The following is a 16,814-nucleotide window of genomic DNA, read 5'->3' on the forward strand; positions in this document are numbered from 1 at the left end:
CATTTAGAGACCCGTCCCAACCTTGCTGTATTATCAAGCACTGATTCTATGGAATACTTCATAAGTACTCGAATTCTGTGAGTTTGGAAATACGTTAGAAGCTTTTGTGTTGCAAACACTAAGGCTAGTATCAATTTCTCAATTTTGGTGTAGTTCTTCTCCGCCGGGTTCATAGTTTTGCTTATGAAGTGCACATGCTTCTCTTCTGCCCCCATATTTTTGACTAAGACCGCACTTATGGCATAACTCGTTGACCCGAGATATAGGGTAAGCACTTTGTCGGGCTCGGGTCTTTGTAACACTCGTAGACTCGCTAGATGTTGCTTAATTTTTTTTTGAATGCCTCCTCACACTCCTCACTCCATTTGAATTTTTCTTCTTTTCTTAATGTCCCGAAGAAATCTTTACATTTATCTGAAGATCGTGAGATGAATCTCCCTAGTGCTGCCAAGTTTCTGTTTAACCTCTGTACATCTTTAATGGTCACCGGGGATGACATATCCAACAAATATCTAATCTTTTCCGGGTCGGATTCTATACCTTTATCGGTAATTATGTATCCCAGGAACTTACTCGAGGTAACCCAAAAAGTGCATTTGGCCGGGTTTACTCGCATCTTATATTTTCTCGTCGTTCGAAAGATTTACCGAAGATCGTCGATGTGGTTGGATGCATCTCTGCTTTTGACTAACATGTCGTCTACATAAACCTCTATGGTGTTGTGTATCTTTTCGTCGAACATATCTTCCACCAACCTTTGATAAGTGGCACCGACGTTGCTCAATCCAAATGGCATCTTAGTGTAGCAATACAACCCTCTAGGCGTAAAGAAATACGTATGTTCTTGATCCTCGGGGGAAAGGGGGATTTGATTGTATCCCGAGTACCTGTCCATTAGTGTTACCGCTTTGTATCCAACTATGGATTCCACTAGTTGATCAATACTGGGGAGAGGGAAGCTGTCCTTCGGGCAAGCTTTATTCAAGTCACTGAAGTCGATGCAAATCCTAACTCCTCCATTTCTTTTAGGGACTATCACCATGTTTGATATCCATTGCGCCTTTCGAATAATCCCAGCCATTTATAGGGTTTTTAACTCGGCCTCTACTGCGGCTTGTAGCTCTGGCGCAATCCTTCGCATCTTTTGTCGGATCGGATTGAATTTGTGATTTATCCTTAGAAGATGTGAACATACCCCTGGATCGATTCCCTCAATTTCATGCATTTGACAGGCAAATACATCCATGTGTTCCCTCAATAGAGCTATTAACTTCTTTGTTTGTTCGTCCAATAGCAGAGTTCCAATTCTTACCATCTTCGGTTCTTCCTTAGTCCCTAGGTTAACCTGAAGGGTAGATTCTAAGGCCGAGAAATTGGGCTTTGGATTCTTCGAAAGCTCGGTTTTCCCTTCAACCGATGTCACCTCCTTTGATTGCTATAAGATCTCTTTCTCGCCTGTTTCGTGAGCTGTGATGGCTTGTGAGAGCAGCTTTTCCAATTCTTCCCCTGCTTTTATCTCCTTGGATTTGTTCTTTTCTCGGCGCTGTTTTGATCGTCTTTCTTCATTTTGCTGGATATCTAACTTCATGAACTGTCTCGCGGATTGGGGGTTGCCTAATACTTCCACCGCCCCTCCATAAGATGGGAATATTAACCTTTGATGATATGACGATGCCACCCCTTTGATGCCTGCAATACATGGTCTGCCCAGGATATCCTCATAAGGCGATACGACATCTACCGCACAGAAGGTGGTAAGCGTGTCCAAGTACCCCTCTCCATCCGAAACTGTGAGAGTGACTTCTCCCTTTGGTATAGTCACTGTACCGTTGAAGCCGTAAATTCGATAAGTTGACGGGATTAAAATGTCATCAGACATCTCCATCTTTTAAACGTGTCGTAAAAGAGGACCTCAACTGAGCTCCCACTGTCCATCAATATTATTTTGACTCCCCATTATTCGATGAGCAAGGTGATCACCAGGGGGTCTCCATGTGCTTGGCCATTCGAGGGAACATCCTTTGCTGAGAAGGTGATCGGCTGCATCATCCAGGGTTCCATAGGTAAGGTTTTTGCCACACTGAAGATCTTTTTTCCTGCTCGATCCCTCTTGTGGATCCTAGAGGTAATGTTGGTCCCTAAGTCGAACCCTTGAGTTGCCGAGTGCGATATGGTATTGCAGATAAACTGAATTCCGCGATCGATCCTCACTTGGTGTACTGGTACGTAGGGTTAGGTAGGTGTCGGCGCTATCTTAAAAAAGTGTCGCAAATACCCATCTCGGATCATATGATGGAAGACATCTTTTACCTCTCTACAATTGTTAGTCGAGTGGCCTCGGTACTGATGGTAATGGCAGAACTCGGGATAATTTATTGTCTCGTCAAATTGGATGCTCCTGGTCTTGGGGTATCTGATGTCGTTTCTCTTTTCTACTTCCTTGAATATTTCTTCAAATGGTGCGTTTTGAGGCGTGTAAGTTCTTGGTTCGTGACGAGGCTTCTTTCCCTTCTCGACCCATTTCTTCTTTCCCAAGACTTGCTGTGGTGCCATCGGACTTTTATCTGATCATTTTGGATCTCCTTGAGGGACAGGCGCCACTGCTGTACTGGATTCTTGTACTCCTCTATCCTGTGCCCCCTCTTGTATCTCTTCTAGTGCGATATAATGCTCTTGCATCTTCCTCATCTCCCTGAACGTTTGTGGTTTCTCGGTATACATTGCTATCCAAATAGGGTCGGATTTTCCTAATGAGTTTTCAAAACCGAAGATCTATTGATCGACAGGGACCTTTCTGATATCTGTACATAGCTTCCTCCATCTATCCATTAAAGATCTTAAGGGTTCCCTGAACCTTCGTGCCAGTGTGAACAACTTATTTACCCTTGGGCGAGCAATGCTGTTATGCATATAGGTTTCCAGAAATGTTTCCACTAGGATGCCATAGTTTCCAATAGACTCATCGGGCAAAGTATAGAACTAGTTCTTTGCCTCGCCTTCCAGACTTGCCGGAAAAAACTTGTACATAACCATGTCATAACTCTTCTATTGCAATAAAGACATGCTATACATCTTGATATGCTCCCCTGCATCGCCAGTGCCATCGAACCTGGAAGGAAAGGTTGGGAGTATCCATTTAGGGGGGAATGGAGCTCGCTCAAGCTCCTTGGTGAATGGAGTTTTCTGCGCTTCGCTAATCACTTCTGCTAGCTTGTCGTCCTCGCCACCTCCAGCCAATTTATTGACCATCTCTTCAAGCTGTATAAGTTTGGCCTCAGTCGCCGCCTCGGGTCTCCCGTTATGCACTTCCTCATCAGTTGAAGAGTTCTCGGGAGGACCGTACCCACTTCTCGTACGGTTAGGGTCGGGTATGCGTCCTTGGACAATGGGTAGAGTTTGGGTTTTCCTTTATCGGGTATGGCTGCTGGAATCTCCTCGACTCGATGACCCTCGTGACCCAGACCTCTGATTTTGAAGTTGATAGTTTTCATGCTCTAGTGTCAGATTTCTTCTCTGCAATTCCCTCATTATGTCTTCCTGCCTTCTCTGGTTGGCCAGGATTCCTAGCAATGTCGGGTCAGTACTCTCGTGACTGGAATGACCATTTGCATGGTTCCCTACCATATTGGGTGGTGGAACCGGTGGTGCCGCAGGAGGAACTACAGGGGGAGCGGTCTCTATTGGTGGAATATCTCTGGTGGGATCGCCTGTTTCTAGGTGTACCCCTATGAGCCTCTCGCCTTCTTGTTCAAAGAAAAATCGGTATTCCGCGCATTGCCATTCTCGTCAACGGTCCTCTCGCATCATTTGCACTTCCTCGTCGTCCTCTGTGTCTGATGCAGTCATTCCATTTCTCATGTCCTCTAGTCTCATTTTGCTCGGGTTGATCCTTAATATTTTCGTGGAAGGATCATCGTCTCGGTCTAGGTCGACTTCCTCGTCAACAGTTGGCATGCCTCCACCTGGTACCTGGGATTCTTTCTACTGATGTTGTCGGCTGTTTTTTTCGAGAGCCTGTTACTCATTCCTGCGCGCTAGTTCCTGCTACCTTTCGATTCCTCAGAATCCTGCACGTCCCGGAAGTACTTTCCATCGGCTCAGGTATAATTTACACTTTTCGGTTCGCTCTCCCCCACCTACGTCAGCAAAATAAACGACACCTCACTTTGGACTGTTTTCGAAAAGGTTAAGGATGAAGTACAACAGTTCTGAATTTCAGAAAATGAAAAAGTTCAAACAAGTACGATTCCTTTTTACTTCAACATGATGAACTCAGCAAACCAAGTGATTTTGAATGACAAGACAACCTTTTGAAATGTTATTTTGCTACGTTTTTCGGTACTTTTCCCATTTTTTAATCATTATTTTTCCTAACATTCTTTATGCCAGAAATCATTAACCATCGGTACGCTTGGTCGAAAAATTTATTTCTTGGCTAGGGTTTGTAATGATGACTTCCGTCAATCGTTTTGCCGGTGTCTCAACAACACAAGTTGCCAAAGCAAGGTTTCTCGACCTTTTGGCCTTCCAACGGTGCTGTAAGGCTCTTGTTATGGGATCCGGATGAGCCTGTCATCAAAGTACTCACCATACCCTTTCTATCCATAGCTTTGGAAAACCCTAACTCAACGATGGTGAGTTGAGTTTTCCACTTCTACTGTTGTGTTTAATTAACCCACGATGAAATATGACCAGTGAGATGAAGTTTCGTTCTAGCTTCTACCAAGCATCAAAAAGATGATTTTTTTGGGAGCTTCGAAGTTTTCTAACAACTCGTCCTAGCCATGGAAGGAAACACAGTCGACCATAACTCAAACCTGAGATCTTAACTATTTTAAAAAGTTTTGATATAAAGAAAATGTTTTCAAAGCAAAACCAATCACAAGTTTCTTTGACTCAAGGTCGTAAGACAAGAAGATATTTTTTCGACAGGCGACCAAAATTTTGTTTCACAAAACAGCTCATGTCATTGACACGATTTTTCGACTCAAAATGAAACCTCTGCAAGCTTTACAAAGACTAGATAAAAACAAGTGTAGAAGACCCGAGTTTCAAGAAAAAATGGTTTTTATAAGACTCAACCATCAACTCATAAACATAAGAGTCTTTCACTTAGCATCAACTAACATCCAAAGATGTTTTAGGAGCTTTTGAATCTCTCTTTAATGGTTTTGATGCAAGGTATCAAATGATGTTACACGGTCCCCTTAGTCGGCGACAGAATGTAGATGTGGAAAACCCTACCTCTACATCCAAGAAACATAAACACACACACAATGAAGTAAACAAGCAAGGGATGCACAAGAACACAAGATATACGTGGTTCGGTATGATTACCTACGTCCACGGAGGTGAAAGGATGATCTTATTACTCGATTTCAAGGTTACAAGGGATGTGAATCACTAGCAAGCTCTCTTTTCTCACTACAAGGTCTTAGTATTCTCTCTTACCTCACTGATTACTTTCCCTCTAGCTCTCTACATAGCTCTCTATTTATAACTACAAATGATGATGCATCCAAGTTACATTGTGTGTCACGGTATATCTTCCTTGATGTCCTTCTCGGGTGGCTGGTGATGTCTCATCCAAGATGTAGGGCCGAACCTAGTGATGTCTTCTCCCGATATCCATACATCCGATATGGATTGCTTAGCAAGTGTAGACGATGTCGCCCTTGATGTTCTTAGACGAGTCTTACTTTGACCAGATTCTCCTTATCCTCTCAACTACCTCGTCAGTGCATTTATTGCTCTTGTACTCGATGGCTATCTCTTCAGTCACTTCCGATCTTTACACGTATTGTCTTCACGGGTTTCCTTGGTGTCTTTTTTCTCGCTCCAAGGCCGGGTAGGATGATTTGGTACTTCACGCTTTATCTGTTATCGATGCCCTACTACCTAGGATTGCTCCACCTGGATCTGTGGATTATTCACACCTACGGAGGAAGACAATGCTAGTACAACCCAAGGGTCAAACTTGGAACCAGTGGCCAGTTGAAAAACTTGACGAGCATTCTGAAATCTAATCAAGAAAGACTGTCGCCTCTCGACATTGTAAAATTTGTTCCAGGTTATATATATATATATATATATATATATATATATATATATATATATATATATATATATAATATATATATATATATATATATATATATAACTTGTTTAATTCTTCTTGCTATAAGACAATATCGGTCGCTCTGAACTAAAACATTTTTTTGTTGTAGACATTAATTTTAATATTTTCATTCAGCCTGTTTGCACAAGTGAATCCATATATGAACGTAAGTAATTGTTCCTTGGCATGATGCAGGTGTGAATGTGTTTGCAGCTGTTGTTGTTGCGTGGTAGGAAAGAAAGACTAAATATTAAGGTTTACATTCACTTTTAGAGGGTGGCTTAGGTGAAAAGTAGTCATCATAATATACAGTTTACACGTACCTAACAAATTAAAGAAACCCGACTTTCGTTGATTTGGACATCAAAAGATGCCGATGATGGAAATTGGTCAATAGTCTCATACTCTTCGTACATTTACTTTCCTCATGAATATCATTACTTCATTAAGGTTAAGGGACGTAAAGCTAATGATAAGACAAATTCGACCATGACAATTGATGCTAGCTAATAAGGTTATTAAGAGGATTTTAGAATAACCCGGTAACCTCACTGACTGTTTTTTATTTGCGGATATATACAAGTCCAGCACTAGGCCGCTAGTTGCATTGTCTATGTCCACCTATAGAACTCTAGCGCTACGGTTCTCCAGCAGTGTGTTCCATTTAGCTTCTCCTTTATAGCGTTATTGTATATCTTGGGGTGGATCTGTTGCTTGTTTGCAGATTATCGCCATTGCTAATATAGTATAATTTTCTAACTTCTAGCGCCAAGCTCCTAGTTGCATGCATATCGTTCGAGTGCTCAATCCTAATTATGGCATTATTAACAATGCAAATGATGTCCCGCGCAGCAGTTCATGACAATTAGTGGTTCTAGAAGAGCCACCCCGAGTGAGTACCAAAATAAAATAAAGAAAAATGGAAAGATCAAAACCAAAAATCGTTTCAACAAGACAACAACAAGTGTGGTTGAACTGTGGAATATATAATATAGACTTAACTCATTCAACGCGTCAACCTCAAATTATTGCATCCTTTCCTGTGAAGCCATTTTTCTGCAAGATTAGTTTATATTATCATTCACAACTAACTGCTAAAAATCAATGAAGATATAACTTCTAGGAGTATCTGAGATTGCCAAATCAATCGTTTTTGGTTCTCTGCGAATGAGGTCCATTGCTGAAAACAATCCCTTTCTTTTAAAAATAACTTAATCATTTGCAAGAGTTACAGATATTACTGTACCATAGTAGTAAAAATGTTGGATTTTTTTTTTTTTAAAGCCAGACTGGTTGCGGATTGAAAAAATAAGTCTGAAGACTGGTTGCAACTTGCAAAGCATATGTGATGGTGAAACTTTTGACGAGTTTCGTCACCGCAACTGACGCGACACAGAATTCGAGGATATATTGACATCACATTCTGGTCAGCAGAGAAAGCCAGGTGAGAATCCACTTAAATATATTACGACTTGCACAGTAGTCAAACATCGGCTACAGTCAAATGACGGTGCCCGACCTGGACACGTGCCAGCTTTATTAACGAAAACGGATTGGTTTAGGTTTTGTCTGAAACATTGACCTTCCTTTATCCTACACCAGTGACTTTCTATAGCCGGTAGTCTAGGCTGACTCTCTTACCTGTAACCTGTTAGAGCATCTCCAATAGAGGGTGAAAATATTTTTTTTCAATGACACATAAGATTTTAGACCCCCATTTAGTATAAAAGCATCTCCAATAGTTGGGTCCCACAAACTAGGAGGGATCAAATACTAAATATGAAGGTGTTAAAGAAAGTCTTAACTACATCTTCGGGATGACCCTTAATTAATTCCATGTCATCAATTTTATTTTAAGAAAATAATTTTTAATATGGAATCAAGCTAAATATTATTTTTTTAATATTTATCTAAATCTAAAATACATTGTATAACCTTAATTACTGGAGATGAGTTTTAATATAAAGGGTCTTATTAACATCCAGGAATATAATCTATATAAATGGGGTCTAACAATGACATCCACATAGAATTTTTTTGACCTACTGTTGGAGATGCTCTTACGGTATTCCAGGAATTGAGTAGGCTACTATCCTACATGGAAGCTTTACTATTTTCTACGTTGCATAGGAACCCGTCCCAAATCTCAGTTAGTCGACTAATAATTGGTGTTAAGAAATTTCGAACTCAAATCATTTGTGTCATAATGACCTAACCATATTATCTTTGCACTGTAGCAATATATCATGAGTTTTGTTATTTTATGCACCCATACATAACATAAGAGTCAGTTATTGGCATAATAAAGTGTAAAACACAATAAAATATGCAGTTAGATGGATAATGTGTAGAGTATGAAATCATAACGGTTTAATGAAATCGCATATGTGAATAATGAGTTTTGTTAATAATAAATCATCGTAAATTTAATATGCATTAGATGGATAATCCGCGGAATATGAAATCATATCGGTTTAATAGTTATATATGTGAATAATGATTTTTGTTAATAATAAATCGTCAATGTGATCATATGGATTTGGACCAATATAACAATTTCGGTCGAAATCTCACCGGAATTTCTGATATGGCACTCAAGATAGCAAAATGTTTGATTTCGCCTAGACGAAATTTGGCGGAATTTGCCGGAAATCTTGGCTGAATCTCGGTTGCCTCGGCCGGAATTGTTTGAAACTGACAGGAAATCTTTGTTGAAATTTTCAAAATTTGTATGGAGCTTGAGTTTTCTAATATTTTGAATGAAGATTTGTTTCTATTTTTAAAAATTGGTGGTATTTCGTTATATCGATGTTTGAAAAATGCTTGATATACATACCATATGTACATAATTCGAAAATAAAGTATCGGTAGTTATTACGAGATTTAACCGAGAATCTCCCCGAGATAAAATTGTCCCAGTGGAACGAGACATGCTGAAATTCTGAATTTTAATATATATACCGTATGTATATAATTCGAAAACGGAATTCTAAAGTTTAATCGAGAATCTCCTCAAAATAAAGTTGTTTCAATGGACCGACACATACTGAAATTTGGAATCACGTACCTACGTTGATTTGGACTCCAAAACTAGTCGAATACTCAAAAAGTTTGGTAAAATGGAAAAATAAGGAAAAGAAATAAAAGCCTGCTCATTTGATTTTTGAGTTTGAAATAGCTTTTGATTCTTGAATCACTTCTTAATCTATCTCTATTAACTTACCCAACTCATGGTGTAGAAAAAGAAATCCAAGAACATTCAAAATACTATTCAAAGGTCAAAGTTCAAAAAGTCCATCTCTTTCTAGTTTTCTCACTCACAGAAAATCAAAAATTAAGACCTTAAATAAACGAAAGTCCAATCTTTCTCACTTTCTGTCTGTCTCTTCTTCTTATCTATTTCTCTTCTCTCTCTCACAAACCCTAGCTAAAGATACACACCCACCCATGTCTGATGATAAATCTACAGCTAGAGATCTATACTACCAGGAATATCATCATCAATTATACAACAACAGCTATGATCGTTCTACTTTCAATCACCAAAGCGGTAACAATAACATACCACGTTCATCATCGTCGGCATCATCATTTCATAATGATCTAAATGGGTTACTCAGTAGTAGTAGTAGCAGTGATCCATTAACGCAGCAACAACTAAGTTTCACTGACTATCTTCATGGCACCTCGGTGGATTATAACACAGGAGGTGATAGAGATTTTAACTTATTGCCTTGTTCATCGCCAGAGATTTTCTCTTCTTTAGATGGTGTGGGTGGTGTTCTAGATAAAAACAAGAATCATATTGGTGGAAGTAAGATTAGTAATTTAGTAGTGGATCCAGCTGGGTGCACTGGTGATATTGTTAATAATCCGGTAACACCGAATTCTTCATCGGTTTCTTCTTCATCTACAGAAGCAGCCGGTGATGATGATTCTTGTAATAAAAGAAAAACAAACGATGAGAATCAATTATCCAAAGGGTCTGAAGATGGAAATGATTTGTCTAAGAATAAACTGTAAGTTATTAAACCATGCAAATAATTTGTCGATATATATATATACACGATTATGTACTAATTATGTCATGTTGATGTACCTTAATTGATAGGAACAAACAGAACAAGAAAGTCGATAAAAAGCAAAGAGAACCTCGTTTCGCCTTCATGACTAAGAGCGAAGTCGATCATCTTGAAGACGGATATAGATGGAGGAAATATGGGCAGAAGGCCGTAAAGAATAGCATTTATCCGAGGTCTGAAGTCTGAACACATGCATACACACTTGAACCACTTTTAAACTTTTTGAATCTTGAATTTATGAAATATATCCTCTTTACGCGGTTGACAATAAGAATCTGTAACTTAGGCGCTTGTGTTTCTCTGCTCGTCAAAAACTTACAATCTTTTATAGAAATTACTGCAAGTAGTGAAAACGTGAAAATTTGATGCCCTTCTTTAATCAAGTTACTTTAAGAAATATGTATAGTCTTACATCAACGTCATTTTGGTCGAGAAGGTCTCAAACAAAACAGATAGGCAATAGCTAGCTTGTAGTTTCAGAGTTCATAGGATCTACTAGCTAGTTTCGTAGTTAAATTTGTTCACTACTCATATATGGATCTTTTAATAGTTTTCATATATTGCAGAAGCTATTATCGATGTACCACGCAGAAATGCACGGTGAAAAAACGCGTTGAAAGATCATATCAAGATCCAGCAGTTGTTATAACAACATATGAGGGCCAACATAATCATCAAAGTCCGGCAACACTTCGAGGAAATGCTGCTAGGTTATTAGCACCATCCATGTTAACATCGCCATCACCATTTGTTGGTTCCAGCAGCTTTCCTCCTCGTCATCAAGACCTAATGCTTCGCATGCCCTCATCATCATTCACAAACGACAATAACCAAGTTCATGATTATAAATCATCAAACTATATGTACCCACAAAATAACCTTACTGCTACCACTACTGTTCTTCATCAGCAACAGCTTCCAGCTGATTATGGTCTGTTACAAGACATGGTTCCTTCTTTCAATCATGATGAACAGAAACAACATCCGTAAAGTTTCTGGCGCTAGCTCTTTGTATATCCTCGTTTCTTTTTATGCAGTATCATTCTTCGGTTCTTGCCCTCGACGGACATATTTTACTGTACTTATACGCTGTATGTATAATAAAATATAGTAGTGTTGATGAGTTTAATTTTAATATCTGACTTGATATAATAAGTAGTACTCTACAAATTCATTTATATAAAATTTTCTTGATCTCTCACGTATTGCAAATTGATCTTTATATAGACGTTGATAGAGAATGCTTCAAAAAAAAAAAAAAGTTATAGAGAAAGATGTCTATTAGGAGATACGTAGTGTTTGGAGTCAAGACTGTGTCTTGAGCCCTATGTATTCGGTCTGAATTCTGAGACCAACTTGGATAGTCCATGTAAATGGTCTGTTTACGTAAGTAGCAAACTTGAGACCCAGGTAATCGGTCTCAAGTCGGTAGGTTTAGGGTTCGTGTCTTGTAACCCAAGTTTGGTCTTGTATAAGTAAAGACGTGATGAATGAATGAAAAGACAGAGAATTACCAAAACTTAACATGGCATCACGATCCGGTTAAGAACCCTAAAAGAAAACGATGGATGGTGAAACAGAGTTATCCAAAGGGAAAAATATAGAGTGTAATATGCAGAAGAAGAATCCAGTCTACCATCTAGGATCGAGTGATGGTCCAGGTATCATCATCACGCCGATTGTTTTAAAGGGTACTAACTATGATGAATGGGATAGAGCCATAAGACGATCATTGATAGCTAAAAGGAAGTTTGGTTTTGTTGATGGAACAATCACAAAACCTGAAGATAGTGACCAGTTGGAAGAGTGGATTGATGTCCAGTCAATGCTTGTTTCATGGATTAGCAACACGTTAGATTCATCAATTAGATCGAGCTTGGGAGACTATGATGATGCAAACTTGCTGTGGACACAGTTGAAGAGAAGATACTGTGTTGTAAGCGGAACAAGAATCTGTCAGCTGAAAGCTTCGTTAAGTGAGTGCAAACAAAAGAAAGCAGAAGGTGTAGCTGAGTACTTTGGGAGATTGAACAAGATATGGGATGAGATGGAAACATACATGAAGGTACCTCAGTGCACGTGTGGTAAGTGCACTTGTAATATCGCATCACAAGTAAGTATGTTGAGAGAAGAAGACTTTCTGCATTATTTTTTGATTGGATTAGACTCTATGTATAGTTCCGTGCGTGAACAACTGTTGGCTAGAGACCCTTTGCCATCAACAGGTGTAGCATACCATACAATGGTGAATTCGGAGCGTCTACGTATAGGAGAAGTAGCTATGTCTACGGAGGTACATGATAATGTGATGTAATTCAGAGTACAATCTGATCAACGTCAACTCAACAATACGTATGATCCTAACAAGCATTGCAAGTACTGTACCAGAGATGGACACTCAGAGGATGGGTATTTTCAACGTATTGGATACCCAGAATGGTGGGGAGACAGACCCATAGGCGGAAGAGGATCTGGTCGAGGAGGCATAACCAATGGTAGAGGGCGTGGTGGCACTAACTTTACCGGTGGTAGAGGACAAGGTGCAGGCAACCAGGTTCGAGCACACAACCTTAATATATCAGACACAAGGAAGTCAGGTGGAGCGCCCTCATCAGAAGCGTCAGGTTTGACCGGAGTCACAGCAACACAGCTTCAACAGGTGCTTGAGTTTTTAAACTCAAGAAAATCCACGCCTCAGCTCCAAGGTAAGAAGAATAAAACTGTTTGGATTTTAGACACGGGAGATACAAATCATGTCACATATAAAAGGTATGACATGATAGAGATAAAAGATATTAAGGCATGCACTATTGGACTTCCAGATGGGAAGTATGCACTTTCTGAGAAGATAGGAACTGTTATCCTTCCTGGGGGTTTGAGACTAGAGAATGTGCTTTATGTGCCTCAGATAACTTGTAACTTAATTTCGGTTACACAACTTATTGATGAGAAAAGATGTATTATCCAATGTACTAAGATTTTATGTCTTATACAGGACCGGTTGACGAGGAGGATGATTGGAGTGGCTGAGAGACAAGGTGGACTGTATATTTTCTGTGGTGTGACTCAAGTTGAAGTTATGGCTGTTAGTGGAGATACGTATGAGCTATGGCATCGGCGTATGGGACATCCTTCAGAAAAATTTTTGCAGAAGTTACAAGGAGTGAGTAGATTAATAAAGAAGAATAATGATGCTTGTGATATTTGTCCACGAGCAAAACATCATAGGAGTAGTTTTGCTAGTAGTCTCAGTAAATCCAGTTGTATTTTTGAGTTGGTTCATATAGATTTATGGGGTCCGTATAAGACTCAGTCATCGTGTGGAGCACATTATTTTTTGACAATAGTAGATGATTTTTTAAGAGGTGTGTGGATTTATTTGCTTCGAAACAAAACTGAAGTTGAACATACATTTCTTAACTTCATTGCTCTTGTGAAGCGTCAGTTTAATAAAGAAATCAAAATTGTTAGAAGTGATAATGGAACTGAGTTCAATATATTGCGTGGATACTTTCGAACTAATGGGATAGTGTTTGAGACATCCTGTGTAGGTACACCACAACAGAATGGAAGAGTTGAGAGAAAACATCAACATATAATGAATGTGGCAAGGGCTTTGAGATTTCAAGCCAATTTTCCAATAAGGTTTTGGGGGGAATGCGCATTGACGGCTGCGTATTTAATCAATCGTACGCCTACACCTATTTTAGATCATAAAACTCCAAATGAATTTTTGTTTGGAAAACAGCCTCCATATCATCAGTTGAAGGTATTTGGATGCCTGTGCTATGTGCATGATCAAAGTAGTAAAGGGGATAAGTTTGCGAGTAAAGGAAGAAGGTGTGTCTTCCTTGGTTATCCGTTTGGTAAAAAGGCATGGCAAGTATATGATTTAGACACGAAACAATTTTGGGTGTCAAGAGATGTCAAGTTTTTTGAACATCAATTTCCGTTTAAGACTGATGGTGTATCGAGTAAGATGGCGACTGAGATGATGCAGTCGAGATTTAACGTTTCATCTGCGACTGATATGCAAGGTGTATCGTCTGAGAGGGTTCAGTCCAGTCCTGATGAGTACTGGAGTGAGGATGAAAACGGAGAAGAAGCAGTATTAGCTCCTCAAGGTGGAGTTTCAACTGAGACAGATAGCGCTTGTGCTTCAGCCGAGACCGAGGATGCTGGTGCTTCTACTGAGACTGCAGGTGCTGGTGTTTCAGTTGAGTCCGAGGGTATGGGTGAGAGAATACAATACGATGTTCCGAAACAACATGAAGAAAATATTGCTTCTCACAATGATGTTGTAGTTGAGGGTGACATGGGTAAAGGGAAGAGTCAGAAGATCCCTTCTAACAGACTAAAAGGATTTGTGACGCACATCATTCGAGAAAATAGTCTACCTCATCCTCATTCTACACAATCATCATCCTCAGGTACGCCTTATCCTTTGACATATTATGTTAGTTGTGATAAATTTTCTGCTGTGCATAAGAAATATCTTGCAGCTATAACAGCTGGGTCTGAACCGCGCAACTTTAAAGAATCCATGAAGCATCCAGGGTGGAGGAAAGCCATGGAAGCAGAAATCCGAGCTTTGGAAGAACAAGGTACCTGGGAATTGCAAGAATTACCGCCGGGCAAGAGAGCACTAGTGAGTAAATGGATTTACACGGAGAAGTATGATGAAAATGGGAAGTTGGTACGATTAAAAGCACGATTGGTGATCTTTGGGAATTATCAGGTTGAAGGGTTGGATTACAAAGAGACATTTGCACCAGTTGCAAAAATGACAACGATACGTACTTTTCTAGATGTCGCAGCAGTTAAACATTGGGAAGTACATAAGATGGATGTACATAATGCATTTCTTCATGGAGACTTGGAGGAAGAGGTGTATATGAAGATACCACCTGGATTTGCCAAAGGTCAGACAAATATGGTGTGTAGAATGAAGAAATCATTATATGGTTTAAGACAGGCTCCTCGTTGTTGGTTTGCCAAACTATCAACAACATTGAAGAAATATGGTTTTCGGCAAGCATACTCAGACTACTCTCTTTTTACTATGACCAAGGGAGACATGCAGCTTAATGTCTTGGTATATGTAGATGATTTGATTGTTGCAGGGAATAATCTAGTGGAGATTCATAAATTTAAATCATACTTGGGACAATGTTTCAAGATGAAAGATTTGGGAAAATTGAAATACTTTCTCGGCTTGGAGATAGCTCGCAGTAAACAGGGTATTTATATATGCCAGCGGAAATATGCATCGGATATTATCATGGAAACGGGTTTATTAGGAGCTAAACCTGCTGAGTTTCCCATGGAGACTAATCATCGTCTTGCTTTGGCGCAGGGAGATTTGTTTGATGATGTGGATAAATATAGAAGACTAATTGGTAGACTGATTTATTTGGCAGTGACTAGACCTGATCTTACATACTCGGTGCATACGCTGTCTCAGTTTATGCAAAAACCGAGAATAGAACATTGGGAAGCTGCACTTCGAGTGGTTAGATACTTGAAAAAGAATCCTGGGCAAGGCATTTTGTTGCGCTCTGATAGTACCCTAAGTTTGCAAGGGTGGTGTGACTCAGATTGGGCAAGTTGTCCTTTGACTAGACGTTCATTGACAGGATGGTTTGTTCGTCTTGGAATTCACCGGTGTCTTGGAAGACAAAGAAGCAACCAACTGTTTCTCGGAGCTCAGCTGAAGCCGAATACAGGTCCATGACGGCAGCAACATGTGAGTTGAAGTGGTTGAAACAATTACTTGGTGATTTGGGGGTTCGTCATACGCATGGAATTTAGCTCCTGTGTGATAGTCAATCAGCATTATACATTGCTCAGAATCCAGTCTTTCATGAACGAACAAAACATATTGAGGTGGACTGTCATGTTGTTAGAGATGCTATCGTGAAGAAGATTATATCACCTTCTTACACTCCTACGGCGGTGCAATTGGCAGATATCTTCACCAAATCCTTAGGGAAAACTCAATTTCAAGGTCTTTTGTCCAAGATGGGCATTTGTGACCTACATGCTCCGTCTTGAGGGGGTATTAGGAGATACGTAGTGTTTGGACTCAAGACTGTGTCTTGAGCCCTACGTATTCGGTCTGGATTCTGAGACCAACTTGGATAGTCCATGTAGATGGTCTGTTTACGTAAGTAGCAAACTTGAGACCCAAGTAATCGGTCTCAAGTCGGTAGGTATAGGGTTTGTGTCTTGTAACCCAAGTTTGGTCTTGTATAAGTAAAGACGTGATGAATGAATGAAAAGACAGAGAATTACCAAAACTTAACAAAAAAAAAAGAAGTGTCCAACAGTAGTCAAGCATTGCAGCGTATTAAGATTATAGATTAAAGTCTTACTTCAATTTTACACGGTTTTTTTTCTTTCTAATGCTCAATTACAAGGACTTCAACGCTAAAACGGAGGTTTTTAAGGTTTTGATGCATGGAGAGATGGACTATAAACATCTAGGGTAAACATGCTTCAAAATAAGTTTAAGTTTGTGCCTAAACAGGGTTCCTTAATTAATCATGGCCAGAAAATGTCACTTGTGACCAAGTGCTTGCAATAGTCATTTGTTGACTACAGATACAAGATTA

At 39.6% G+C, this 16,814-nt stretch overlaps 1 protein-coding gene across 1 annotated transcript; it reads left to right on the plus strand.

Moving 5' to 3' along the window:
• Window positions 1-9,515: 9,515 nt before the first annotated feature.
• LOC113353589 (WRKY transcription factor 71-like) lies at window positions 9,516-11,397 on the plus strand. The gene is made up of 3 exons (XM_026597140.1): window positions 9,516-10,137; window positions 10,230-10,373; window positions 10,767-11,397. The coding sequence occupies exons 1-3, from the start codon at window positions 9,566-9,568 to the stop codon at window positions 11,188-11,190; spliced, it is 1,140 nt and encodes a 379-aa protein (XP_026452925.1). The 5' UTR covers window positions 9,516-9,565; the 3' UTR covers window positions 11,191-11,397.
• The last annotated feature ends 5,417 nt before the right edge of the window (window positions 11,398-16,814 follow it).

Source organism: Papaver somniferum, chromosome 2 (assembly GCF_003573695.1).
Source record: "Papaver somniferum cultivar HN1 chromosome 2, ASM357369v1, whole genome shotgun sequence".
In the NCBI taxonomy this organism is placed as follows: domain Eukaryota; kingdom Viridiplantae; phylum Streptophyta; class Magnoliopsida; order Ranunculales; family Papaveraceae; genus Papaver; species Papaver somniferum.